Source organism: Lepus europaeus, chromosome 21, assembly GCF_033115175.1.
Source record: "Lepus europaeus isolate LE1 chromosome 21, mLepTim1.pri, whole genome shotgun sequence".
Taxonomy (NCBI): Eukaryota; Metazoa; Chordata; class Mammalia; order Lagomorpha; family Leporidae; genus Lepus; species Lepus europaeus.
In genome coordinates, this window is record NC_084847.1 from 3538078 (window position 1) to 3565823 (window position 27746).

Here is a 27746-nt window from a genome sequence, read left to right on the forward strand (position 1 = left end):
GGCAGGAGTGGGAAGCACACAGGCCCCTGTGGTGGTGGAGGGGCATGGGCTGGTCCCCAGCCTTGTGCTGTCTTTAGCCAGCTGTGGCCTTGAGGGCATTTGTCAGAAGCGAGGACTCTGGCCCCCCACCCAGTGCTGCCGGTCCCCTCGCTGGGGAGAACACAGCCTGGAAGCACATCCCTCTAAACTTCATGGATGCAAACGGTATGTTCGAGTGTGGAATTTGGGAACTGATCCAAAGCTCAGCTATGCTGGCTAGTGGGGGAGGGGTGGCCGGCTACCAAGGCTGTCCTGAAACTTGAGTCCCTGAGTGCCTCATCGCCTTCGTTTCTTGGTTGCTTCCACTTGAACTTCTGAGCTTCTAGACTTTGGGGAAGTCTCCAGGTTCCTTACGTCTCTCTCAGTTGCAGGGCTTATGGTTTTTTGTTTTTGTTTTTTAAGGTTTATCTATTTATTTGAAAGGCAGAGAGAGAGAGAGAAAGGGGTTGGGGAGAGAGTTCTTCCATCCATTGGTTCACTTCCCAAATGGCTACACGTCCAGGCCTGGAGCCAGGAGCTTCCTCCCCCCCTCAACGTGAGTGCAGAGCCATTTGGGCCATACTCCACTGCTCTCCCAGGTGCACCAACAGGGAGCTGGGTCAGAAGTGGAGCAGCCAGGACTAGAACCAGCACCCATATAGGATGCTGGCACTGCAGGCGGAGGCTTACCCTGTGCCACAGTGCTAGTCCTACGTAGGCCCACCTGTCTCCCCTCCAGCCTCAGCTCTTCCCTTGACCACAGGACAGGGTCTCTGCACCTGCTAAGAAACACTGGCGTTCCCAGGCCCCAGCTGCAGCCATGCCCTTCCTGGGGTTCCCTTCCTGACAGATTCCAGGCCCTGTCTCCAGGTCAGGCACCTGGGTGCACAGCAAGCACCCAGGGGGCCCTCTTGCCCAGGGGCATGTGCTAGGTGGTGCTAGGTGGCGCTAGGTGGCTGTTTCCCAACCCCAGGAGGCCGTGCTGTGTGGCAGGCACAAGACAGGACCGGCGTGACTTCCCCGGGGAACCAGCAGTGTCTGTAGACATCTGTCGTAACTGGGGTGCAGGGCTGTGGCAGGATGCCCCCGCTTCAAGGATGACACCAGCAGTGCTGGGGTAGAAGCTGGGCCCCCAGGAACCTCAGGGCTCTTCTTCCTCAGTGGGGCTGCACCGAGACCTCCAGGCCCAGCCCAAGAGGCCTCTGGAAACAGAGATGAGCTTGCTCAGACAGCTTCACCCCCAGCATTTAGTGATGTGTGCATCTGGCACCGGGCTCCTGTGAGATTGACTCTAATTCCAGGGACTTGGCCTGGGTGTGAGGTCCTGCCCCTCTGACAAGCTTCTAAGTGATGCTGCCAGCCTCAGACCTCCACTTGAACACCCAGGGGGTGGTCCACTGAGCACCTACTGGGTGTTTCAACACCTGGTGCTCCGGCCATGCCAGAGACACACAGCCACCCTGGCAGTCTGCCTGGTGGAGGACACTGGTCCCTGCAAAGCCGTTTTCCTACCACGTGCAGCTGCCGCAGGGGCCTTCACCAGCACCTCCACAAGCTCCAGCTGGCATGGCAGGAACAAAGCGCGCCTCAGCACAGCCAGTCCTGGGAAAGGACACTGCTGGAGGGGGGGTGCTGTGATGCCATCCCTACTGAGAGGCAGCTGCTCCCCGCCCAGGCCCCATCTCCAAGCAAAGGCTATGTGTAGGGCTGGCACCTCCACAGGTTACAGTGAGGTTTGGGGCCAGCACCACGGCACAGCAAGCTAAGCCTCTACCTGCAGCACTGGCATCCCATACGGATGCTGGTTCACATTCTCTTGAGATCTGGCTCTGGTTATGGCCTGGGAAGGCAGTGGAAGATGGTCAAGTGCTTGGGCCCCTGCACCCACACAGGAGACTGAATCAGCCCAGCTATGGCAGGTGCAGCTACTTGGGGGGTGAACCAGTGGATGGAAGACCTTTCTGTCTCTCCCTGACTCTGTCCATGAGGCCACAAGCTGAGCCTTGCTAGGTGGCTGCAGAGCTGCTGACCTCCCTCCTTCCCAACCTCACTCCCCTTTAGGTAGGGGGGCAGGGCCCATTCTCCCCCAGGTGCCCCAGGAACCCCCTCTTCGTGCCCACCTCTGGCTGGGCACAGGTGAAGTCTGGGACCATCTGTGCGCTGGGCTGCCTCTCCTCAGCAACTCATTTGCACGCACCTGCCTGCAGGTGGTGTGGCCTGGGCCTCCCTGGGGAGGCTGGCCGTGTCCACCTTGGAGCCATAAACCAAGCAGGAATGTCCTTATGTGAAGCCTTGGAAGACAGAAAGCACTTGTCAGCCCGCCCTGCTAACTCCTAACTGGGAGGCCAGGCTCTGTCCGAGCAAGGAGAGGGGCGGGCAGAGACTGGCTTCTGGGAACACAGGCCAGAAGCTAAGTTCATGGGAAAAGCTTCCAGTGAGCGGAAGACCCCAGAGCATGTTGTGGTTGCAAAGACAGCAACAGGCAGGAGCAGTGGGTGGGGAGGCGGGTGAGACCGGGTGGCCAGTGCTCTGGGCTCTGCTGGTGCCCCCTCCACACAGAGCTGGCTAGCAGCAGGGCCCAGGACACGAGGCAAGACCACAGAGCCTAGTGGTGGTTTGGAGTTCTCTCTTTTGTTAAAAGGGGAGAAGGAAATGGGTATCAATACCCCGGGCTCTGGGGGAGGCATGCAGGCTGCCCCAGCAGGCACACGCTGGAACGGCAGGGGAGTCCTGGAGTCTCCTGTGGTCCTTTTCTCAGCAGGGAACAGCAATGCTGGCTGGCAAGGGGGTGGGATGAGGGGAGGCAGGGCCCTAGGGAGAGGGGCTGCGGGCAAGGGGCTCACCTAACATGCAAAGTCCAGCTGCCCCCAAAACTAGGTTGCCTTTTGAAGAGTCGCATAAATACACAAACACAGCTACGAGCACACATGCGGAGAGGGCTCCAGGTCAGGAACCAGCGCCGTCTCCAGCGAGCGGTCTCCTGCAGCACCCCGGGCCAGGCCGGGCCGGGGCCTCTGGATTCTGTCCACCAGGTACCCAGACCACTCTGAATTGAGTCCATGCGAGCGGGGTGCCTCACGCCTGTGCTTCCGCGAACTCCCATGCGTACAACTGTGCATGCTGGCGCAAGACACATCCCTGCCTGGCTGGAGTCCAGGCTCCCCCAGGGCTCCAGGGCTCCGGGGCGCAGAGAAGGGGTGAAGGGGGCCCGCAGAGACGTCCTCTCCCCCGCCCCAGGGGTCCTGGCCTCCGGGAGGGGGGAGGGGCCTCCCTTATCTCTCCGCCTCCATGGCTGGGTGGGCCCTCGGTTCTGAGGCGGCTTGTTGGGGGGCCAGGGGTGGCCAGTCTGAAGCCGGGGAAGGGGGTGCCGGAGTCCACAGGGGCGGCTGCGGCTGGTGGTGCTGTGGGCCCCCGGGGGGCGAGGCCGCGGCTGGCCAGCTGGGTGTCGCGAAGCTGCTGGTGGCGGCATGGGGGAAGTGTGGCGGGGGCGACGTGGCTGTCGTGGCCATCGGGCTGCCGCTGCCGCCACCGTGGAAGCTCTCGGAGGCCTTGAGCCGGGAGAACATGGTGAGGGCATCGGGGAAGTTGGGGGGCGTGGCAGGGGTGTTGGCGGGAGTGCACATCTGTGAAGAAAGGAGAGAGCAGGGGTGAAGGCCGCTTTCGGGGAGGGCTCCCCAGGCCCTCCTTGCCTCTGAGCAGGAGAGGTAGCCACAATGCTGGGTAGCCCTTTGCACCCCCCTTTCAGGATGACACTCGGGGGGCTCTGCAGGAAAGGCATTAAGATGAGCAGCCCAGTCTCACGTTGGGGCTGGCTGGCTGATGCACACGGCCTAGCACTGTACCCCTGGCTCAGAGGCTCTGAGCTTCACTGGGCGACCCTCCACCCCCCTGGTCAGCCACAGCATCTCCAGGAGGCTGCAGGGGTGCAGCATCAACCCCCTTTTAGAGCTGGAGCCCAAGCGCCAGAGGCTAGTGCTTCCCAGGGCCTGTGGGGCACTGGCACAGGCAGAGCTGAATCCAGGTGCCCTTGGAGTCCCCACAGGTGCTGGCCAGTCTGGGGCAGGGTCCCGCCCTGCGTGTACCAGCACACTCTACCTGCAGCCTGCAGCTTCCCTGGGCTAGGAGCTGCTGATGCCCCCCACCGGCCCAGCCTCCCTCTTCCCTGCGCTGAACTAGAAGCCCAACAGGGAAACTCCTCGGGGCACCAAGGGCCACTTACCATCTGGTGGTGGTGGTGGCTGTAGGGGATGTTGGTCTCCTGGAAAAAGGCGCTCAGGGCCGTCTGCAGGAGAAAAGGCCATACTCACCCTCCAGGACCTGTCAGCCTGTGGCTGCCCTGGTTCCTGCAACCCTGGCAGGACCACCAAGTGGAAAGGGCAAGGACCAGTGGCTGGTCACTACCCTCCCCAGGCAGGTCAGGTGGGTGGTTAAGACCCTGGCAACGCTGTCTGGCACCTGCTGGAGAGGGGCTTTCCACTGGCAAGGCCTCCCCTCTCCCCTCACAACTGGCACCTGCACCCTGGCTCCGGAAAGACTGCTGCCTGGAGCAGCCCAGCTGGAGCTCGGCCTCTGACCGCGAGGCTCGCCTGCCCCGTCCCCGCCTGGATGATGGAGCTGAGCCTCTGACCGCGAGGCTCGCCTGCCCCGTCCCCGCCTGGATGATGGAGCTGACCTTGAGGCTCGCCTGCCCCGTCCCCGCCTGGATGATGGAGCTGACCTCGAGGCTCGCCTGCCCCGTCCCCACCTGGATGATGGAGCTGACCTCGAGGCTCGCCTGCTCCGCCCCCACCTGGATGATGGAGCTGACCGCGAGGCTTGCCTGCTCCGCCCCCACCTGGATGATGGAGCTCGGGCTCTGACCAGGAGGCTCGCCTGCCCCGCCCCCACCTGGATGATGGAGCTGGCCCTGAAGCTCGCCTGCTCCATCCCCACCTGGATGATGGGAGTAGCTATTCTTTCTGAGCTTTGGTGTCCTCATTTGTGGGTCAGAGGAGCCTGGGAGGTGCAGACCTGTTTCTTGGCCAGGCCCACGTCTGGCTGACCAAGTGTCCCTGCCCTGTCAGAGCCTCGGTTTCCCTATCTGTACCACGTGGAGACCAGGTGGCTTCCAGGTTCCCCTCCTGCGGAAGCGACCTAACACCTCGGTGTTCGGGTCTGTTTCGAAGGAGTATCCTTGTGGCGGCATAGCAGGACAGTCCCAGGCTGAACCCACCAGACTCTGCAATCTGTCGGCCCCGGGCCACCTGCGGACGGCTGGTATCACGCTGGACACCTGACACGCCATGGTCTCCGTCCACACTCGGCCATGCTGGTAAGGTGCCCACGCCCGCAGGTCTCCACCAGCACGGGAGGGTGGGCCAGCACTAACCCTGGGGCGGGAAACAGGAGTGACTTGCTCAGGGTCACTGGGTGGTGGGAGTGGGCTGGAGGCAGCCGCCCCTGTGTCAGCTCAGCTGTTCCCAGGTCCTGGGCGACCAGCGTGGGGCCCTCCAGGGCAGCCTCAGGGAGCCCTAGAGGTGCTGGCGTTTGGCATCCTGGGGGGTGGAGAGGGAAAGGAAGGAACTGGCTGCTCTTGCGAAAGCACTTGGTGAGGGAGTTGGTCAAGTGTGTGAGGGGTCCTCCCGGCCTTGCCAAGTCGCAGGCCCAGCCCGGAGCCATCCAGGTCGCCCAGGCCTGCTCCCACAACCAGCACTGCCCAAAGCCAGCGCTACTTCCTGGCCCCTCCCCCACCCCAACACACCCAGAAACCCAGGCTGGCTCCCAGACCTCCTTAAAGTCAAATGAAGGGTCTGGAAATCCGCTGGAGCCGCCCTACCTGGTGTCCCCCAAATGGGCTGCTCTACCCAGCCCAGGCTACTTCACAAGCTCTAACCAGGAGCCCGGTGACACACCAGCCCAGACCGCTAAAGGCCGCCGTGCAGGCTCCCCGTGGAGAAACCTCTGCCCCCATTAGCACCCAAATCCGAGAATGGATCCAGAAACTCCTTGCTGGTGCCAGGGGGCCGGCCAGCCGGGAAGGTGAGGGGGTGAGGATGGGGGCCCACGGCCCACCACCACCTCACCTGGGTCTCCCCGGGCCCCGGCACAGAGTGCCCGCCCTTGAGGCCCACCCGAGCTCTGCAGGCTGAAGGCTGCTCCTGCCCCCCTGGGGACAGCGTTCCTCCACCGACTCAGTCCAGCACAGCGGCCTGCGTGCCCAGGTGGCTGCAGGCTCCCAGGGCCAGGCCTCGCAGCTTGCAGACAGGGCCCACCCCACACGGGACACCTGCCTGCCCAGCCCCAGGCAGGGAGGGAGCCCTGGAAGCAAAGGCCATGAATGTGGTTTTGCAAGTTTAGCCACATCCAACCCTGGAGACAAACAGGGCTGATTAGGGTTGTCAGGAGAGGTGGGGAGCCGGGCGCCTCCTGGGGTGGGGCTGCCGGGGGGAGGGGGCAGTGCCTGGGCCACTGCAGCCTGGAGGTTGACTCACAGATCCCTCCCCCGGGTACAGAGGTGGAAACTGAGGCCAGAGGGGCAGCTCCTGGGGTCAGCGGTGTGCAAGGCGTGAGGGAGACCTTCCAACACCCGTGCTGCCCCGGGGAGCTCAGCCCTGAGCCCCTGGTTCCCGTTCCCTCGCGCTCCCACGGGGCTCCTGAGCTCTGGCTGGGACGGTTCCACTCCCCTAGGGGCTCTGGCTTACCCCGGGGCCCTGCTCCACGGGGTCATTTCTCAGGTTTTTGAACAGGACCGAGTGGCCGCCCGGCAGCGCAAACCGTGGACCCCACGATCTCGCGGCCCAGCAAAGGCCGGGGGAGCCAGTCGGGGGCTGCCCCGTCTCCCGCCCGGCTGCCCGGAAAGCTGGCGACCCGTGCACACCACGCACGCACGCACGCACGCACTCGCGGGCCGGAGCGGGGCACACGCACACGCGCTCCGGGCCGTGTGTACACACACCACGGCGCCGCGCACCCGCGCCGCCTGCACGGGCGCCGACACGACACACGCTCCGCGGCGGGCGCGCGCCACCGTGCCCAGGCGACCCCACCTCGGCGCGGCCGCCCCCTTCCCCCGCGGGCCGCAGCGCGGCGGCTCCGCCCTCCGTCCGGCCCAGCTCGGCCGCGGCCCGGGGCGTCCTCCTTCCGGCCGGCCGCGCCCTCGGCCGTTACCCGCACAAAACGGGCGGGGGTCCCGGGCCCCGCCGGGGGGGGGCGGCGTGTCCGGGCCGCCCCGCCGCACGTGCGCCCCGCGCCCCGCACCTCGAACTGCCAGTGGGCCGCCTGCAGCAGCTGCTTCGCCTGGTCGGCCGCGCAGCCCGCCGTCAGCACGAACTGGTTGATCATGACCTGGTGCTTCAGCTCGTCCATGTTCACGGACATGGCGCCGCCGCGCTGCCCGCTCCGGCCGCCCTCCGCCTCACGCGTCCACCATTAGCGAGCCGGCTCCGGCTAATACAAATATTTACTGTGCGGCTCTGACTCACCGGGCCTCGCCTCGCGCGGCGGCCCGCGCGGCATGCCGGGAGTTGTAGTCCGCGGCGCGGCGGCGCGGGCGGGGCGGGCGCGGCGGGCGGGGGCGCCGCGGGACCCTGCGGCGCGGGGGCGGGCGGCCCGGGCCGCGACGCCCCCAAGGCCGCCGCGCGACGCTCGTTCCCCGCGCGATTCAATCCGCCGCTCTAGAGTTTCCTCGGAGTCACCACCTCCAAGAAGCCTTGGTGGGGGGCGGTCTCCCCCCAGCTTGTCGGCCTGCCACACGCAGCAGGCTGCAGCCGTGGCTCTGACAGGGCGGACTCGGGGGGCTCGGGGACGGGGGGGCGTCCCCTCTCCCGCAGGACAATCAGTTTTTTCCCCCACGCAAAATCTCGGGCTCTTGGCCGGAAATCTTAGCCGTCCGCGAGCGGGCGCTAGGACCCAGCGGAGCCAGTTCCGGAGCGGCGCCGAACTCCCATTCCCAGAATACCTCGGTTTATTTGCATCGGTTTGTCTCGGGTGACGTCACTGACTGAGGCTGCTCCTCGGCCAATGAGACGCCGCGAAGTGTTAGGACCTGGCCATATAAGGTAAACATAGCTGGCCGCCCAATGAGGCGGCGGCGGGGGCGGGCGCACGGGCGCGGCGGATGGGGGTGCGTCACGTGGCGGGCGGGGGCGGGGCGTCGCGGGCTCTGTTTACAGCGCTGCACATGCCGCTTCCGGCCGACGTCGCGGGGGTGCCGGGGGGGTCGGCGGGTGCGCGCGCAGTGCCGCCTCTGTGGCTCCCGCTCTGCGCGACCTTGGCCCCGGTTCCTGACTCCGCCCCCGGCTCGGACCTGGCCTGGGGTCAGCGGAGTGGACACCGGGCTGGGGACGGGGCAGGAGCGTGGCCTGGAGGGGCGCCCGGTGTGCGGGGGCCGAGAGCAGCGCCGCGTGCAGGCGACGCCGGCCGAGTGCCCTAGCCTTGCCCGGGGCTGTCCGCCGGGTGGCCGAGGGTCCGGGCGGTGGGCAGGGGGCTGGAGAGGCGGGGGAGCGGCCGGCCCCCAGGGGGGAGGGGATGGCCCCCAGGTCGGAGGGGATGGCCCCCCCAGGTCGGAGGGGACGGTCCCCAGGTCGGAGGGGATGGCCCCCCAGGTCGGAGCGCCGGCCCCCAGGTCGGAGGGGATGGCCCCCCAGGTCGGAGATGGCCCCCCAGGTCGGAGGGGATGGCCCCCAGCTCAGAGGGGATGGCCCCCCAGGTCGGAGGGGATGGCCCCCCCAGGTCGGAGATGGCCCCCCCAGGTCGGAGGGGATGCCCCCCCAGGTCGGAGATGGCCCCCCAGGTCGGAGGGGATGGCCCCCCAGGTCGGAGATGGCCCCCCAGGTCGGAGGAGATGGCCCCCCAGGTCGGAGGGGATGGCCCCCAGGTCGGAGGGGATGGCCCCCCAGGTCGGAGATGGCCCCCAGGTCAGAGGGGATGGCCCCCCAGGTCGGAGGGGATGGCCCCCAGGTCGGAGGGGATGGCCCCCCAGGTCGGAGGGGATGGCCCCCCCAGGTTGGAGGGGATGGCCCCCCAGGTCAGAGCGATGGCCCCCAGGTCGGAGGGGATGGCCCCCCCAGGTCGGAGGGGATGGCCCCCCAGGTCGGAGCGCCGGCCCCCAGGTTGGAGGGGATGGCCCCCCAGGTCAGAGGGGATGACCCACCCCGGGGGGGGGTCCCCCGTCCTCGCATGGCCGTTCAGATACGTAAACCACGTGGGCCTGGGCTTCAGGCTGGACTGGGCCGGGCGGGGGCGTGGGGCGGGTCCTCCGGCTTCCTCGTGGGTGCGGCGCTGAGCGCGCCCTGCGATGCCGTGAGGAGGCGCCTAGCCGGCGCTTGGCGCTCGCCGCACCGGTCCTAGCTCCGGGACACCGGCAGGCGCCCGGGGGGAGGGCTTCTCCCCTCCCCCAGGCCTTACACAGGTGCCACTGAGGGATCTGCCCAGGCGCGCCCTGGCCGGAAGGAGCCCCCAGGCCAGAGGACTGGGTGGGGGCCGGTAGCAGACAGCTGGCTGGGACTAGGTCAAAGGTCATGCCTTCTACCCCCCCCCCCCCCAGCTGGAGCTGGCTTGTTTTCCCAAGGGCAGCGGGGACGGAACAAACAACCTTGTTTTCAGCCAGCATCGGCCTGGCTGGACAGTGGACTTTGGTTTCTTAGGCCGGGATGGGACCTGACAGCTGGAGCGGGGAGCCGGGGTGGGAGCCCCTCTCCTACCTGAGGGCCCTGGTGCCTCCCCAGACGTCCGGAGTGCCGGGCCGGGGAGCACAGCAAGCTCTGGACTTCGGGGGCTCAGCGGGGAGGCCCCGGGCTGTCCCTGGGGTGTCTGTGTAGCAGAGGACCCAGTGCTGGCTGGGGAGCCCTGCGGTGTGGCCCTGCCTGCCTGCCTCCTCCTCCCCCCCTGATTCTCATCCCCTCTGGCGTCTGGGTCTTGCACCCTGTGTGCTGTGTGGCCGTTGTATTTAAAGACCTGGCTGTGTCACCTCCCCCAGAGAAGCCTTCCCTCCTCCCGCATCAAACGTGGGCGTCTCCTGTTAGGTCACTGCCCTTCCCAGAGCACCTGCCACTCTGGAATCACGCTGTGGAGGGGCTGTTGGCGCTCGCCTGCGGGCTCCACGTCCTAGCTTCTTCCACGGTGATCCCCGTCACTCGGTGGCTCATGAGCTGTCACACAGGGAATCAGTACATGAATCACCCAAGGTGCACCTGGACCAAGTCAGGGAGGGCCTGTGTCCCAGCTGGGTGCAGGTAAACACAGGAAGATGTCCCTGGAGGGAGTTGAAGGGCAGCCTGGGCCCAGGGCTCTTCTTAAGGAGAGTGTTTAATTAACCAAACACCCAGTGAGGAGCACGCTCTGGCCCTGGCTCCTGGGGAGGAGGAACCCTCCGTGTTATTTTTCCAAGCCTCGTTCTCTCCTTGCCCGCCCACAGCGGGGAGCGTAGTGAGCTGAGTGCAAGGCCGGGCTGTGAGTCAATGCAAATGTCAGGTAGATAGAGATCAGCCCGCGTGTGTGTGTGTGTGTGTGTGTGTGTGTGTGTGTGTAAGGGCCGTGCCCCAGGAACTTCTCAGGTGGTCCCGTCCTTCCCCCTGCCCCCAAGGAAGATCCTCTCTGCCCTGGCTCCAGGCAAAAACCTTGGGAGGAGTCCATCTGTTTCATCCCCGGAACACCCTTTGTCCAGGAGAACGGGAGGAGGAAACCAGGGGAAGAGCAGTCTGCAAACTGGGCTCTCAGCTGCTGGCTGCTGGCTGGACGCCCGCCGAGCCGGTACAGGTGTATTCTCACCGCGAGACTTAGCCACCTGGCTTACCCAGGTCTGGGTGACGGGGCGCAGGGGGGTGCCCATCCCTCCTGATGGGTGCATTGCCTTCTTAAACCTTGCCAGCCTGCCTAACACTCCTGTCTCCCGTCGGAAATCCTGTTCTCACGGGAGAACTAGAACCTCCATTCCCGCCATCTCCCACAGCAGAAATGTAAAACAAGGCAGGCGCACGCCGGGTTGGAGCGTCCTCAGGCCCACCCATCCGAAGTCAGAGACCCGAGCTCTGGCCGACCGGCTCCTTCCTCCCGTGGGTATGTGGAGTGGTCTGGCTGGTTCAAATCCAGCTTCCTCACTCCTCTGCAGTGCAGCCTGAGTGGGGCCCCTCGTTTTCCTCTTCTGTGAGAAAGCAAACAGACGCTGCCACTGAGAATTAAGTGGGAGAGGCTGTGCAGAGCCCATGGCTGGCACCTGGGCTCCCGAGTGCTGAGACCTGAACCCGCCTGCGTGTCGCCCTTGACAACAGGATGTTGGATGCTGGCTTTTAGCCCCTGGTGTATGGCGTGTTTCGGTATGAAGTGTGTGGATTCACTGAGAGCAGGCTGCTGGTGTTACCGGGTGCTTAGTAATAAATTCGGAATATTAGTAAGCCTGTGGGTTCTTGCCACGAATTCAGAGAGGAATCCTGAACATTGGCACAAACAGAGAGGCAGCATGATAAGTTATACGCTTTTTATTCAGTGAGAGAAATGCATAGGAGGGTGAGGGCCCGGTCTAAGAGAGGGAAATTGGGTTCACACCGAGCACCGGAAGCCAGCCAGGAGCCCGAGGGCACGAGGCCACAAGGGGATCAAGGGCAGAGGGGCAAAGGGCAAAAAAGGGCGGGGCCCACGGCGTTTCAGCCTTTAATCCACTTCCCAGGGGAGTGGTTAATTAGTCTGATTGGCAGGTGGGTGCCCAGGTGTGGTCAGGTAGAGGGTGAGGTCACCTGGGCGTGATGAAGGCGTGGTCGTCCAGCTCACAAACCTAGTCAGTTTTATCCTCTATGCCTGCCTGCAGCACGGGGACGTACCCTTCTATTCACAACATGCTCAACCACGGTTCTCAGAACTCCAGTTTCTCAACTGAAAAGCAAGTAAAAACAGGACCTCCCCCCGCCCATGTCCTGCTGACAGAATTATGTGTGAATGAAAAGCCAGGAAATATCCTTTTTTATAAGATTTATTTACGGGCTGGCGCTGTGGAGTTGTAGGTTGTTTCCATCTGCAGTGCTGGCGTCCCATATGGGCACCGGTTTGATTCCCGGCTGCTCCACTTCTGATCCAGCTCTCTGCTATGGCCTGGGAAAGCAGCAGCAGATGGTCTAAGTGCTTGGGCCCCTGCACCCACGTGGGAGACCCAGAAGAAGCTCCCGGCTCCTGGCTTCAGATTGGCCTAGTTCTGGCTGTTGCCGCCATTTGGGGAGTTACGGTGGTTGGAAGACCTCTCCCTCTCTCTCTCTGTAACTCTGTCTCTCAAGCAGAGCCACAGAGAGCTCAGAGTCAGAGATCTCCCATAGGCTGGCTCATTCCGATGGCTGCGACGGTCGGGTGGAGCCAGGAGCCAGGGGCTCCATGCAGGTCTCCCTCGTGGTGGCAGGGGCCCCGAGCACTTCGGCCATCCTCCACTGCCTTCCCAGGTGCATCACCAGGGCCTGGCATTGGAAGAGCTACAGTCAGGCCTGGAACTGGCAATCCCGTATGGATACTGGGATCCAAGTGGCAGCTTAGCCTGGCTGCATCACAGCACCAGCCCTCACCACACATTTTTTAAAAAAGGTTTATTTTATTTGAAAGGCAGAGCTACAGAGGCAGTCTTCCATCCGCTGGCTCACTCCCCAGATGGCCGCGATGGCTGGAGTTGGCACTGATTTGAAGCCAGGAGCCAAGAGCTTCCTCCTGGTCTCCTACACAGGTGCAGGGGCCCAGGGACCTGGGGCATCTTTTACTGCTTTCCCAGGCCATACAGAGAGCTGGATCGGAAGAGGAGCAGCCGGGACTCGAACCGTTGTCCATACAGGCGCTCCAGGCCGTGGCTTTACCCGCTGCGCCACAGTGCGGGCCCCACTACGCATTTTTTTTAAGAGGCTCTCACTAGGCTAATTCTCCGCCTGCGGCGCCGGCACCCCGGGTTCTAGTCCCGGTCGGGGCGCCGGATTCTGTCCCACTACACGTTTAATCTCGCTGCAAACTCGCCCTCAGCACGTTCTAGGCGGGCCTCCCCGCTCTGCGATAAGTAGCTGCCTTGCGAGCGAGCCCCTCGCCACGGGGCGCTGTGACGGAGGCGGCAGCAGGTGCTTCGCGTTGGGACCGCCTGGCCAGGTAAGCTGGGGTTGCACACCGGTGCTTCCTGCGTGTCCGGGCAAGGTGTGCCCCCTGCCGGTCGGGGCGGGAAATGAACCCCGGGAAGTGGGGTGTACTCGGCGGCTCGGGAAGAGATTTCTGGGAAAGGGAAAATGGGAGGCGCCAGTGCCCAGACGGAGCCACGTGTGAACAGACTTTTAAAAATCCCGAGGATTTCAGGTGAGAACGCCGCACTTGGAACGCAGAAAGAGGACAACGCGCCGTGTGACTGATGGGCCCTCTCCCCTGGAATCAGGTCCCTTTGGTTTGGGCCAGGGCGCGGGGCATGCCGGGAGTTGTAGTTCACGGACGGGGCACCCCGTACCTCAGCTTGGTGCCGTCGCGGCGAGCGGACTCCATTTCCCGAGGAGCCCCGGGCCGGCAAAGGCGGCGTGGGGGGGACGGGAGCCGCCGTGGCGTCCGTGCGCGGGTCGAGCCGGGGGTGGGTGCTCGCCGCGAAATACCGCGGCGGCCGTGGCGTGGCGTCCCTGTGGCCTGGTCAGGGCCATGTCCGCGTGAGGACCCCGCCTTCGCCGCCCAGCTCCGGCCCCCGCCAGACTGCGCCCGGCACCATGGGCTCCATCCTGAGCCGCCGCATCGCGGGGGTGGAGGACATCGACATCCAGGCCAACTCGGCCTATCGCTACCCCCCGAAGTCCGGTGAGCACCGACTGGAGGCGCGGGCTGGACCGCTGGCCGGGCCCCGGGACTCTGCCTCCAGCTTCCTGCCCGGAAGCTCCGCGTCCTGGAGCCCGCGGCGGGCCAGGGGCCGGGGACTGGGTCGCCCCGGCGCTGCCGCTGCTCGGCCGGTGACCTTGGGCCAGGCGCGGCCGCTGCGCGCCGAAGCTTCCTCTTGCTTGGTGGGCAGCGAGTTCTTCGTCAGGAGCGTCCACCTCGCTGGCGGCGGTGGCTTTGGTGCGGAGCCCGGGCCGGCGGTCCAGGCTGCCCAGGGCGCCTTCGTGTCGCCTGGAGCCCGCCTGCCTTCCGGCCTGTGTGTTGGGGGCCGGGGAGATGGTGTGAGTGAGGGCCGTGGGACAGCACCCTCAGCTCCCCGGGGAGAGGGGAGCCTCGTCCCACTCGTGAATGACGCCTGGCCCTGCGTCTCCTGTGTGGTGGGAAGGGGAGGAGACACGGGGTCACCCAGCCTGGGTCCTCGGACCCTGGCTCTGAATGTCTGGCCTCCCGTGGCCTCCTGGGTGCCCTCGGGCTCCCCCGGGTAGGCCAGGGCCGCCTGCTGCCAGGCGCGGTGCGTGCTGTGGCCTGAGATCTGTTCCCCCGGTGAGCCTGGCCTTATTCACGCTGGTTTGGGAAGGTAAAGCAAGACAGGGTGTGGGGACTGGGGTCGCTCTGGGGGCTGTCATTGAGGGTGGAGTCAGCCGGGCAGAGAGCGCCATGGCCTCCCGTGTCTGCTTGGTGCCTGGGGGCTGCCCTGGGGGCCATCCGGCCTGGCAGCCCTGGCCCTGCTGTCGTCTTTGAGTGACCCTGGGTCAGCTTCCTCGCCTGTAAAATGGGCTGAAACTTGTGCAGCGCTCAGAACCGTAGCTGGCCCACGGAAGGCTTCGCCGCGGCCGTGGCTTAAGGAGGGCACTGGGTGAGCGGTGCAGGCCCTGAGGGCAGCCACCAGGGGCATGGCAGCAATTCCGGGGTTTGATGTGGGCCCTCCGTCTCCTGGAACCCGGGCAGGCTTGAGGTCCCCGCCCTGGGGTGTTGGACGTTCTGAGCTTCTTTCTCTCTGGGATCCCACCGTGGGAGACGGGGTCAGCGCCTCTTGAGGCTGCCTCCCGTGAGCCTGGGCTTGGCTCCCGAATCCACCGCAGAGCCCCTCAGCCGGCCGTGGCTGGCTCCTCAGGCGCAACTGCTGGCCCCCGGCTGTGTGACGGGGACAGAGGGCCGTGTTGCATGCCTGCCCAGTGCCAAGGCTCTCCCCGCGGCACCTGCTTTTCATCTTTCTCTTCTGTGAGCTTCTGGGTGAACTTGGCCGTTCGTGGTTTGTCTTGCCTGGTCCCTAGTCTCGCATGAAGCCTTGGGGTCCTGATCCGGGGCCCGGGGGGGCTCCCCTGGCTTCCCAGGTTCTCCGGGAGGAGGTGGGAGACAGAAGGGGCCTTCAGTGTCACCCCCAGGGAGGCTGGGTGCTTTTTCGGGGTGTGTCTCCCTGCGTGCTTACTCACTTCATGGGAAAGTTGTCACCTTCCCAGGTCTCCGTCAGAGAGGACCGTCGCGTGCGAGTGTTTATCTCTAATGCCTGGAACCCGGTGTGGTTTTCCTCTGTGGAGCTTGGCATGTACTGCACACAGTGCTTGGCTTGGATTTGAACCTCTGCTCTGTTCTCGCCTCTTCACAGCTGTCCCGAGGTGCAATCTGTGCGCCACGCAGCCACAAACCCTTGTGCGTGTCCCTCGCGGCTGAAAGCCCCTTTGTGCCTGCGGGCAGCCAGGGCCGCCCCGGCGCGTTGCTGCTGCGCTTTCTGCCTTCAGCGCCGGCCTTTCTGGACGCGCGGTTGGCAGCTGCTCCGTGCCTGGCTGCTTTCTCTCAGGCCTCACGCAGCAGTTCGGCTGTAGTGCACTTCCGCGGTGTAACTGTGCGGCTGCCCCGGTGCTGCTGCTGTTGCAGACCACCCCCAAAACACTGACACCAGGGTGGCAGCAAAGAGCCGGGGGCCAGACAGCTGTGGCTGAATTCCCAGGCCCCCGGAGGAGGCAGGTAGAGGTCCTCAGAGACGGAGGTTAGGGCTGAGAGTGCGTGTTTGGCTGTGTCCACGTTCCTGGTTGGCATGCAGTGCTGGCCTTCCTTCAGTGGTCGGGGTGGACTCCTCAGATGACCCCAACAGCCAGAGCTGGGCCAGGCCAAAGCCAGGAGCTCCATCCCGGTATCCAGGTCTGCCGCGTGGTGGCAGGGGTCCACGTACACCTTCCGTGCCTTCCCAGGTCCATTAGCAGGGAGCTGGACCAGAAGTGGAGCAGCCGAGACTTAATGGGCACTCGAATGGAATGCCGGCCTCGCAGGCAGGGTTTCACCTGCCTCACAACACCAGCCCTGTGTGTGTGTGACCTTTTAACCAGCAACTTCAAACTGCCTTTCTTTCTTTCTTATTTTTACAGATGTGTTTTTGCTTGTTTGCAAGGCACAGTGATAGAGAGGGAGGGACACAGATCTTCCATCTGCCAGCTTATTCCCCAAGTGGCTGCAGTGGCCAGGGCTGGGCCAGGTCAAACCCAGGAGCCAGAAATTCCATCCCGGTCTCCCATGTGGGTAGCAGGGCCTAAGTACTTGAGTTTTCATTTGCTCCCTTCCCCATCGAAGTTTTCATTTGCTCCAGCCAGTACTCCAGTGTGTGATGCATCCAGAGCGGCGATTTAACCCGCTTGTGCCACGGTGTTTGCCTGAAAGACCCCTCTTCCTCTCTTTTTAAAGATTTGTGTATTTATCTGAAAGTCAGAGAGAGATCCTCTGTGTGCTGGTTTGTGCCACAAAGGCCAGGGCTGGGCCCGGCCAAAGCCAGAAGCTGGGAGCTTCCTCCCGGTCTCCCACGTGGGTGCAGGGGCCCAAGCACTTGGGCCATCGTCTGCTGCTTTCCCAGGCCATAGCAGGGAGCTGGATCGGAAGCAGAGTAGCTGGAACATGAACTGGCACCTGTGTGGGGTGCCGGGGTGCATATGGTGGCTTAGCCTGCTGTGCCGCACTGGCAGGCCTGGAAAGAATTCTTCCCTGCGCTTCAAGGTGCTGGCGTTGTGGTGAAATGGTCACGCTGCTGCCCGCACGACCTGGATGCTGTCTTCCAGCCCAGCTGCCTGCGCCTGGATCCTTGCCACCCGCACGGGGGACCTGGACAGAGTTGCCGGCTCCTGACTTCAGCCTGGTCCAGTCCTGGCTGCTGTGGGCCTCTGGAGAGTGAACCAGTGGCTGGAAGATTGTGCCTCCCTCTCTGTCACTCTGGCTTTCAAATACATAAATGTTTAGCAAACATACATCCTGGCCAAAGAGTTTGCCTGGGGGTTTTATAGTTGTAGCAAACGCTTGGTCTGTGCTCTGTCTTGAGTTCCTGTCTCGTGTACACTTTGCGGTGGAGAGCTAAGGATTCCGTTCTCTGAGCACCACCTTTGTCATAAGGACTGCTCTTCCTCTGGGCTGCCTGGCCTCGGTCTGGTCAGCTGATACTAAACATCAGGGTTTGCTTTGTTTAAAAAAAAAAAAAAAGACATTTATTTATTTATTTGAAAGAATGAAAGACTGAGAAAGAGATCCTTCATTGGCTTGTTCACTCCCCAAATTGCCACAGCGACTGGGGCTGGCCCAGGCTGGAGCCAGGAGCCAGGAGCTTGCTCCAGGTCTCCCACATGGATTTAGGGGCCCAGGGACATGGACCCCTTCTGTTGGTTTTTCAGGTGTGTTAGCGGGAGCTGGATTGGAAGTGGAGCAGCCGGGACTCAGACGCGTGCCTGCGTGGGCTGGTGGCTTCGCAGGTGGTGGCTTAGCCTGGTGTGCCGCGGTGCTGGCTCTCAGGGTTTGCTGTTGAACGCCGCTGTCGGATCCACCGATCCATCTGTCCCTGTGTTGCTCAGCTGGGGCGATCTTGCTGTCCAGGTGCCATTTGGCTATGTCCGGAGCTGCGTTTTTTGTTCACAGCTGGAGGTGTCTGTGTTTGTTGCTGACATCTGGTGGGTAGAGGTCACGGGACAACCCCCCCCGTAACAATTACCGGGCCCCAGGATCCTGCAGTGCAGCGTGGCCTGTCCTCACTCCAGCACCACACGGCTGCTGGCTGACGCCTCGCCGCGTTCCTTCCCCGCCTGGTCCTGCTCAGAATTGCGGTGGACGCACTCAGTCCTCTGCATTTCCACGTGGATGGTGCAGGCGGCCTGCTGGGCTCCAGAGGAACTGCCCTGCGTGTGAGATGAGTGTGGGGGCACCACCCCTCCACAGGGCCTGCAGCTCTGTGTGTGTTTGGATCTTTGATTTCCTGAACTTCAGGTCGCTTGGTGTAAGGCAGGTGCTACAGCCTCTCCAGCCTCGCGGTCATACACGGTTCTCTGTACGTTTCTTTTTTTTAAGATTTAATTTTTATTTACTTATTTTTTTAAAGATTTTTTTAATTGACTTTTATTTGAGAGGTAGAGTTACAGACAGTGAGAGGGAGAGACAGAGAGGTCTTCCTTTTCCATTGGTTCATCCCCCAAATGGCTGCTATGGCCGGCGCGCTGCGCTGATCCGAAGCCAGGAGCCAGGTGCTTCTCCTGGTCTCCCATGGGGTGCAGGGCCCAAGGACTTGGGCCATGCTCCACTGCATTCCCAGGCCACAGCAGAGAGCTGGACTGGAAGAGGAGCAGCCAGGACAGAACCGCTGCCCATATGGGATGGCGGCGCTGCAGGCGGAGGATTAATCCACTGCACCACGGCGCTGGCCCCAACTCTACGTTTCTTTCTTTCCTTTTTTTTTTTTTTTTTTTTTTTTTTTACAGGCAGAGTGGATAGTGAGAGAGAGCGAGGCAGAGAGAAAGGTCTTTCTTTTTGCCGTTGGTTCACCCTCCAGTGGCCGCTGCGGTTGGCGCATCTCGCTGATCCAAAGGCAGAAGCCAGGCGCTTCTCCCGATCTCCCATGCAGGTGCAGGACCCAAGCACTTGGGCCATCCTCCACTGCCTTCCCGAGCCATAGCAGAGAGCTGGCCTGGAAGAGGGGCAATCGGGATGGAATCCGGCGCCCCGACTGGGACTAGAACCCGGTGTGCCGGCGCCACAAGGCGGGGATTAGCCTGTTAAGCCACAGCGCCGGCCTCTTTATGTTTCTTTAAGTTGAGTTGGTTTTGATGAAAATGTGAAGGACAGTTTTGTCCTTGATGACCTAAGGGCTCACGTCCTGCTGTGAGATTTTCCTGTCCCAGCAGGTGTCCGGCAGTGCTTTGAGCTGGGAGTGAATGTCTCCCCAACAGGTGTGTACCCCACATCTCACCCCTGCAATCTCCGGGCGATCCAAGGCCCCCTGGGGTCTGCTACCCAGTGCTGGCGGCCAGGGCGTGGTCCAGGAGTTGGGTGTGAGCTGTGTGTCCACGGCACACAGCTGTCTTGGTTTCCTGTGCCGAGAGGACCTTGTCTGGCTCTAACTTACTTGCTGTGTGGAGCAAGGAAGAAGGAGGGGTTCCAGGTAGGGGAGGAGGACATTGCGTCCCCGAAGGTGCTTCTGCGAACGGGGACAATCTGGGTCCCCAGGGAGGCCTTGGTGGCCATTGGTGCCAGTTGAGACGGTGGCAGGGCCGCCCCCTCCCCGTGCCCTCTGTGTCCCCTCCCTTGGGGACCAGTTCTGGGCTTCTGTTCTTAGTGATTTGGTCTGTTTTTTACTGTGACTGCTGTATAAAGAAGGTGCGTTTTTCTGAGTGTCTGTTGTCTATACTCTTAAACAGTTTTATGTTTCAGGTAAAACAAGGAAACAGTGACAACGAAAATCTTTTACGTCGACGGGGTGCGGGCCTGAGAACTTGCTTGAGCCAGAGGCGGAGGTTGCCTGGTGTACACCCCTGCCGTAGGTCCTGATGTTGTAGCAGTGCCCACTCGGCCTTGAGAGCCCTGGCTGTGTGTGTGTCCACGGAGCGGATGCCGCCCCAGGGAGGTTGAGGATTGCTGTGGCATCCTAGGAGGGGCTGAGCAGACTTGGAATCGCTGTGGTGGGCTGTGGGGCCAGCATGTCGGGGTGGGGAGCCAGGAAGTTACTCTGGCCTTGGCCAGTCGCTTGCTCGTCGCGGCCCCAGGACCCTGGGTGCCACTTGAAACCCCAAGTGGTCTCTATCTCCCCAGCTCCCGTTCTGGTCTGACCTTTCCAGTCCATATGAGCTGGCAGGGTGGGGCCCCGCCTGGTCCTCCACCAGCCCAGCTTTTGTTTGCTATGGGGCTGGAACTTTTCTGGAAGATGTCCCACACTTCCTGGATGGTCCTGGGATGGTGACCAGTACCTTCACAGCTGCCCCACCCGAGTGCCGTCCTGTGGCGCTGGCCTGGGCTTCTGTGCCGTGGGCCTGTCCCCGGGGCAGCCTCCTGCTCGGTGGGGCCAGCTGCCACGTCACACACACCATCCCTCTGGCGCCTGACTGGGCACTCAGTAAACAACCGTGGACTGCCCAGCTCCTCAGAGCACAGACACTCCCTGTGCCCAGGAGGTGGTGGCTTCCCACGTGGTTAGGGCATAGGCAGAGGTCTGTGGTCTCGCCCCTGCCAATGGCCGAGGAGCTGGCAGCAGGGAGTGGTGCTAGCCGCGGCGCCAGCCGGTTGCTTGTTCTTAGAGCAGGCAGGAAGTGGGAGGTTGGGGATGACCCTGGGATTGCTGTGTCGTCAGCTCTGTTTGTAAAACAAGAGCTGAGGCTGTTAGAGGCCAGCGTGTGGTGCGGCGGCGTGGCCGCTGTCGGTGAGGCCGGCATCAACGTGAAGTGCTGGTCCATTCTCAGGGACTGTGCTTCTGATCCAGCTCCCCGCTAACTAGCCTGGGAAAGCAGCGGAGGATGGCCAAGGGCTTGGGCCCCTGCACCGACATGGGAGACCCAGATGGAGCTCCTGACCCAGCCCCTACCATTTTGGCCATTTGGATGGAAGATCTCTCTCTCCCCTTCTCTCTCTGTCACTTTGCCTTTTAAATAATCGTAAAACAAAACATGTCGTTAGCCCTGTGTCTGCCTTCCTGTGGACGTGCGCGTGTTTGGTTCTGGGTGCAGGTGCGGCCTCGCGCCCCTGGGGTGGGCAGTGCTCACGCTGGCTCCCTGTGGGGTCAGCCCTGGTTCACTGCCCCATGGAACTGAACCGCTCTGTGATAGCGCTGGGTGCCAGCTTCTGGGGAGAAGGACGAGAAGGACGTGTTCAGTTTAGCACAGTGCTCTGGGGGAAAAGCGTGTGTGTGCACTAACTGTACATTCGCTATTTTTTTAAAGGGACAGCTTTAGTTTTTTTAAGATTTTTTTATTTGAAAAGCAGAGTGACACAAAGGGAAAGAAATCTTTTTTTTTTTTTTTTTTTTTTTTATTTATTTGAAAGACAGAGTTACAGAGAGAGGTAGAGACATAGAAAGGTCTTCCATCTGCTGGTTCACTCCCAAATGACAATGGCCGGAGCTGAGCCGATCTGAAACCAGGAGCCAGGAGCTTCTTCAGGGTCTCCCACACAGGTGTAGGGGCCCAAGGACGTGGGCCATCTTCCACTGCTTTCCCAAGTGCATTAGCAAAGAGCTGGATCACAAGAGGAGAGGAGTAGCTGGGACTAGAACTGGCGCCCATATGGGATGCCGGCACTTCAGGCTGGGGCTTTAACCTGCTGCGCCACAGCGCCAGCCCTGGGAAAGAGATTGTTTTTTTTTTTTTGACAGGCAGAGTGGACAGTGAGAGAGAGACAGAGAGAAAGGTCTTCCTTTTGCCATTGGTTCACCCTCCAATGGCCACCGCGCTGATCCAATGGCAAGAGCCAGGTGCTTCTCCTGGTCTCCCATGGGGTGCAGGGCCCAAGCACTTGGGCCATCCTCCACTGCACTCCCGGGCCACAGCAGAGAGCTGGCCTGGAAGAGGGGCAACCGGGACAGGATCGGTGCCCCGACCGGGACTAGAACCGGTGTGCCAGTGCCACAAGGCGGAGGATTAGCCTAGTGAGCCACGGCGCCGGCAGAGATTTTTTTTTTAAACATTTATTTACTTGAAAGTAAGAGTTACACCAAGAGAGAAGGAGGCAGAGAGAGAGAGAATGAGAAAGGAAGAAAGAAGTGGTGTCTTCCATCTGCTGGTTCACTCCCCAGTTGGCCTCAATGGCTGGAGCTGCACTGACACAGAGCCAGGAACTTATTTCGGGTCTCCCATGCGGGTGCAGGGGCCCAAGGATCTGAGCCATCTTCCACTGCTTTCCCAGGCCACAGCAGAGAGCTGGATCAGAAGTGGAGCAGCCAGAACTTGAACCGGCACCCATATGGGATGCCAGCACCGCAGGTGGCTGCCTTACCCGCTAAGCCATAGTGTCTGCCCCAGGAAAGAGATCTTTAATCTGCTGGTTCACTCCCCAGATGGCCGCAACGGCCAGAGGTAGCCAGGCCAAAACCAGGAGCCTGGAATCCCACCTGGGTCTTCAAGTGAGCCATTACCTGAGGCCTTCCCAAGCATGTTAGCAGGAAGCCGGGTCTGAAGCCAAACAGCTGGGACTCAAACCAGTACTGTGTGTTTAAGTGAGGTTAGGGACCAGCGTTGGGACGCAGCGGCTGGAACTGCCGCTCGGGATGCCCACATCCCTTACCGAGGGCCTGGTGAGTCCAGACTGCTCTGCTTCAGGTCCAGTTCCCTGTTACTGCACCTGGGAGACAGCAGATGACGGCCCAAGTGCTTAGACTCCTGCCACCCACGTGGGAGACCTGGATAGAGTCCCTGGCTGTTGCGGGCATTTGGTGAGTGAACCAGCAGATGGAAGATTTTGGTCTGTATATGTCTTTTCCTTTTTCTCTGTCACTCTGCCTTTCACATACAGCTTTAAACATTTTATTACAGTTAGTGTACACTGAGGAAGTGTACCTATCATTAATTACGTGATGCATGGTCTTAAAGGGAACATGTTGCAGAAATAGATCAGAACCAGCTCCGAGCGCCTTCTGGCCTCTGCCATGGGTGAGTCCGGCCTGGCTTTGGACTTCGATGTCACTGGGATCAGACATTGCGCTCGCTCCACATCAGGTGTTGAGGTAGCCTTGCTTTGTTCGTGGAGCTGTAGCTTGTCTTGTGTCTGCTGGGTGGCACCCTGCTTGTACTGGTCTGTTCTGTGTAGACAGGCATTGGGGCCCCTGGGGGAATCCTGCTGCTGTGTCTGGCCTGGTGCCCTGGAGTCTGATTTCCCTGTGTCCAATCTGATACCTGCATGTATCGAAACAGCTTCCACTCTGGAGGCGAGGGGAAGAGTTGCTGCTCACTCGTGTTGTCACCTACACTGTCGTGTGTTTGATTTGAGAGAGTGCTCCCCTCCCTGGTTCACTTCCCCTCCCTGACGTCTGCAGTGGCTGGGCCAGGCCAGGGCTGGAGCTGGGATGCTCTGTGGCCTCCTGCCTGGGGGCAGGTTCCCCATTACTCAGTCCTGGTTGCTGCCTGCTCAGGTCTGCTTCAGCCAAAAGCTGAGGCGGTGGGATGGGCTCACAGAGCTGTCCTAACCGCCAGCCAGATAAGCAGCCAGGCTCAGTGTGGTTTTAATCCACTGTTCCCTGGGGACTGAGGTTGTAAATGAGCCTTTCCTTTCTCTTTGTCCTCTTGAGGTGCCTGTTGAAGTATTTTACACATTTAAAAACTGAGTTATCTCTTCTTGTTGATTAATAGTTCTTTCTTAAGTGCCTTTGGTTACATTATGAATTCTTTGGAAACTTGCCATCTCAGTGGCATGACTGCCAAGTGGCTCAGGCAGGAGATGGAATGTGCCGGAAGGCTCTGGGGGAGTTCAACCCAGCCAGGCAGGCCAGGAAGTGGAAGCCGTGGGAGGCAGGGTCCTGGCTGATCCGCCCCTGTGGGACTTGTGGGGCTGTCCTGGACGGGGTCCTTCGCTCTCCTCCCTGTCCTGCTCCGTGGGGGAGAGAATCTGGCCCGACAGTCCAGCGTCTGACTGAGGCTGTTTGCAGGAAGGGGTGTGTAGGTTGAGGAGTACAACACAATCCGTGCGGGGCCGGTGTTGTGCCGTAGCGGGGAAAGCCGCTGCCTGCGATGCTGGCATCCACGTGGGCACTGGTACGATTCCCGGTTGCTCCACTTCCCGCCCTTCTCCCCGCTAACGTGCCTGAGACAGCCGTGGAGGACGGCCCGAGTACTTGGGCCCCTGGAAGACGCTCCTGGCTTCAGCCTGGCCCAGCCCTGGCTGTTGCAGCCATTTGGGGAGTGAACCAGTGGATAGAAGACCTCTCTCCCTCTCTCTGTCTGTCTCTCTTTTTCTGTAACTCTGCCTTTCAAATAAATATAATAAATCTTTAACGAAAACCCAGGTGATGCAGACTGTGGGGACTTAGTGGCTCAGAAGCCAGAGGCTTTTTGTTTGCTCTGCGCGTGCTGGCACGGGGGGGAGTTTCACCTGCTGAGTTGGGGGTGTGCCCTGTCGCACCCCTGCATCCTCCCAGCCACGCTTGGCACAGGTGGGTCCCTGAGGCCCAGAGTCAGCCGCTGGCGACCGAGTGGCAGGCACAGGAGCGCTGTCCTGTGGGGACTGTGGACTCAGCCCAGGGGCACCAACACATGGGCCTGGAGATGCTGTCCTGAGACCGGCGCTGTCCCAGGTGCCGGGCCCGGCTAGGGTTGGCAGCCGTGTGTCAGCAGGTCCCGTGAGGCTGCTGACTGGGCACACACACTGGTGGGGCAGGAGGAGCCAACGCGCCGTTGCCACCCTTTGCTGGTTCCCCCTCCCTGGCTGGGAGTGACTGAGGCGTCCCAGCTCCTGGGCCGGGCGTGTCTCTTAGCAGGGACGTGGCGGGCTGGGTGTCCTCTTTCCTGGGCAGGAGAAGGTTGATCTTAGTGTGCAGTCTGGAGGCCACAGGTCAGGATCGTGAGGCCCCGGTCGCTGTCTGTGGAGGCTGGTTGTGGCCGGTGCAGAGGGTCGGTCACGGGCTGAACCAGGAAGCAGACCTCTCCTGAGAACCACCCTCTGAGGGCACGCCCCCAGTCACCCCAAGACGCCATCATTAGACCAAGCCTCCGCCCTTAATCTGTCACCCATTAACGTTGACATCAGAGTGCAAACGTCTGTGTGAGTTTTGGGGCGACAAGTCCTGTTCAGCCCGTAACAAGGGTGCAGGCTCTGGGATCGCAAGGTCTCACCGCGTCACCGACCCTGCGGGGATGTGGCTTGCGAGGCTTCTCAGCCGTGAGACGGCAGAGTAACAAGCCGAGTGTGGCGAGCTCTTGCCGCGGCAGGGGTGCAGACAGACGGGGCTGCCGTGACCATCACGTCCACGAAGAGGACCCGTGATGGCCCTGGGAGGGCAGTTAGGATAGGAGGTGTGACAGCCAGGAAGGTGGGTGCCGAGCAGTGTGAGTGGGGAGGGTGGGATCTGGCAGGGAGGCCGAGGCACAGAACATTCGCTTTGGGGGCTGCGAGCATGGGGAGGGGCCTGGGCTACCTAGAGCCGCACCGGCACTTGAGCTCACACTCCTAGGCCAGGTGGCTCTTGGGCCCTGCCCCCGGGGGACGTCTGCATGTGTACAGAGGAGCCACCCTCTGAACCCAGCCAGCTTCTGTTGGGGTGCCCCAGGGCAGGGCAGGTTTGGGTAGAAGTATTTCTCTGGGGGGGTCCCAGACTCTGGTCTCTGACAAGCAGGCATGTAGAGGAGGAGGCAGGCGGCACAGGTGCTTCCTCTTCCTGGCCCCTCCCCGCTCTCTGAGGCCCTGGCAGCAGTTTGGGCTCCTTGAGACCCACTGTTCACAGCCCCGCCTGGGCTGTGCACACCGCCGGGCGCTCTGCCTTTCCGCTCCGGGCTCCATGGAGACTCCCTGGGTCCTGGCTCCTGGCTCCCCTGACGGGTCGTGTGATGCTTCTGCTTCCACTGTGCCAGAGTGTGGCACGCGGTGTGGACTCCCCAACACCCCGAATGGGACCGACAACAGAGCCCCAGCATGTGGCTCGGTGGCCGTGCAGAGGGGACAGCACCGCCTCCGGTGGCCTCACGGCCCGGGTGTTTGTCGTGGGTGAAGATGACAAGTGTGGCTTTCTCCCACCCCTGATGCCAGTGGGGGGGGGGATGGGTGGAGGAAGGGCGCTCGCCATCTGTGTTCTCCCTGCTGGACGTGGAAGTAAGATGGAGACCAAATGCCTGCCCCACCCCAGGGTGAGTCCCCGACAGACGGTGATGGTGACAGTGACGAGGGGAGGAGGTGGGTTTGCCCTTGGTGCGGTGTGTGAGGCCTGCCCGCTGAGGCCTGGAGTCTGGCGTGTGAGTCCAGACCAACACCCGTGGACCCAGGGCATCTGTTGGCTACGGAACAATTGTCTACAGTTTGTTTGAGGAAAGCTTTTGCATGTGGCTCTCTGTGTGCGAACAGCTGCCCGTTGTGGCTGGCAGTGACACCATTGACCACTGTCCCCAGGCTGCGACAAGGGGGGCACGTGCTGGGCTCTGGAGGCTGAGGGTTTGCACCCCAGCTCTGCTGTTCTAGTGCCTGGGAAGAAGGGGGCGGTGTCTGTCCCTGTCTTTGGGGGCGGTGGGAGGGCTGGGCCCTGTCCTGCCTGCTGCCCTGCCTGCCCCCTGCCAGCTCCGTGGACAGAACCGTGTGGCTGTGGTGGTGCTTCCTTCATCTTCCCGTCTTGCTCATCTCTCCCCTCCCTCCCTCGTCCTGCGGCACCGTCTGCTCCCCAGTGTACGTGTCGAGGTACGCCTGTACACGCGTGTGCACACACACGCAGGAGCTGCTGCCAGTTGTCTGGCATGCGTGTTTCTCCTTTACCAGCCCCTGTTGTAGGGACGTGAGCATCTTAGAAACCTGCGGGGCAGCAGAGTCAGACCATAAAACCCCGTTTTCTGCATTCACTGAACATTTTTCATGTTTGGCTTTTCCTTTTTTTTTTTTTAATTTATTTGAAAGGCAGAGTTACAGAGAGGCAGAGATAGAGAAAGAAAGGTCTTCCATCCGCTGGTTCACTTCCCAAGTGGCCACAATGGCCTGAGCTGTGCTGATCCAAAGCCAGGAGCCAGGAGCTTCTTCCGGGTCTCCCTAGTGGGTCCAGGGGCCCAAGGACCTGGGCCATCTTCTACTGCTTTCCCAGGACACAGCAGTGAGCTGGATCAGAAGCGGAGTAGTCAGGACTCGAACCGGTGCCCATATGGGATGCCGGCACTGCAGACCGGGGCTTTAACCCGCTGTGCCACAGTGTCGCCTCCTTTCTTTTTTCTTTTATAGGGGTTGGTTATATAACTGGAAGGCAGAGTGCAAGAGGAAAACAGAGAAAGCTGGGCCAGCTGAAGCCAGGAGTCTGGAACTCCATCTGGGTCCCCCACGTGGGTGGCGGGGTCTTACCCACTTAGGCCATCTTTCACTGCCTTAGGATTGAAGTGGAGCAGCCAGGACTTGAACTGGCAATTTGTTATGGGATGCCAGTGTTCTAACAGTGGCGAAACCTGCTGGCCCCTACCGATCCTTTATTCTTGAGGGGAAAAGAGGAGAGTAGCTCTCCCCGGGCCCAGTTGCCCCCCTGCCCCGTCCCGGGTTTCCTCCCTGTGCGTGAGTGTACGGCCACGTGTAAGCTCCAGCTCTGCTTTGTGTTGTGTTTTCCACTCCCCTGGGCAGGGGCACCCCCACAGGGCCAGGCGCGTCTGTGCAGCTGGGGCGGGAGTGGTGTGTGTGGTCCTGCTCCGGACTTGCTTTCGCCTACCATTTCTCTACAAGGAACTGTGACTTAGTTCTGGTTTTCTGTGCTTGAAATTGTTTTGTTAATCACCGGATTGCACTTCTCAGCCAATGTTTGTACATAGATTCAAGTTCACGTCACCAGAAAGCTCTAAGTGAGACTTCTTGTGGTTTCAGTGGTCGCCGCAGACACCCGTCAGTCATACAACACAAATGCTAGTTTTTGTCAGTAATAAACGCCTAACAAAATACCTTGAAAGAGTGCTGCTCCTTGTGACTCAGGCATTCGCAGTTAGCTGACGTGTGCAGCACAATTCTGG

General features: G+C 61.7%; 2 protein-coding genes across 6 annotated transcripts in view; one reads left to right on the top strand and one right to left on the bottom strand.

The window, feature by feature from the left end:
• Positions 1-2627: 2627 nt before the first annotated feature.
• Positions 2628-7468, bottom strand: UBALD1 (UBA like domain containing 1). The gene is made up of 3 exons (XM_062180980.1): positions 7255-7468; positions 4238-4300; positions 2628-3641 (listed from the first exon to the last, which is right to left on the bottom strand). Exons 1-3 carry the CDS (start codon positions 7372-7374, stop codon positions 3291-3293), a joined length of 534 nt encoding a protein of 177 aa, XP_062036964.1. The 5' UTR covers positions 7375-7468; the 3' UTR covers positions 2628-3290.
• Positions 7469-7842: 374 nt separating this feature from the next.
• MGRN1 (mahogunin ring finger 1) overlaps positions 7843-27746 on the top strand; it is a 54602-nt gene continuing 34698 nt past the window's right edge. For 3 of the 5 annotated variants that reach the window (XM_062180546.1, XM_062180548.1, XM_062180547.1), the window contains exon 1: positions 13544-13779. In XM_062180546.1, coding sequence (XP_062036530.1) covers positions 13692-13779 — 88 coding nt within the window. In that variant the 5' untranslated portion in view covers positions 13544-13691. Of the gene's footprint in view, positions 8055-13542; positions 13780-27746 lie in introns of those variants that run through there. The other 2 variants (XM_062180549.1, XM_062180550.1) reach the window with 2 other exon arrangements.

Bases quoted from the DNA above. Each gene is read 5' to 3' on its own strand.
- UBALD1 (XM_062180980.1), bottom strand. From the start codon at position 7,374: ATGTCCGTGAACATGGACGAGCTGAAGCACCAGGTCATGATCAACCAG. The intron at 4,301-7,254 runs GTGCGGGGCGCG...TTTCTCCTGCAG, and splicing joins CGGCCCACTGGCAGTTCGAG to ACGGCCCTGAGCGCCTTTTT. The intron at 3,642-4,237 runs GTAAGTGGCCCT...CTTTCTTCACAG, and splicing joins GCCACCACCACCACCAGATG to ATGTGCACTCCCGCCAACAC.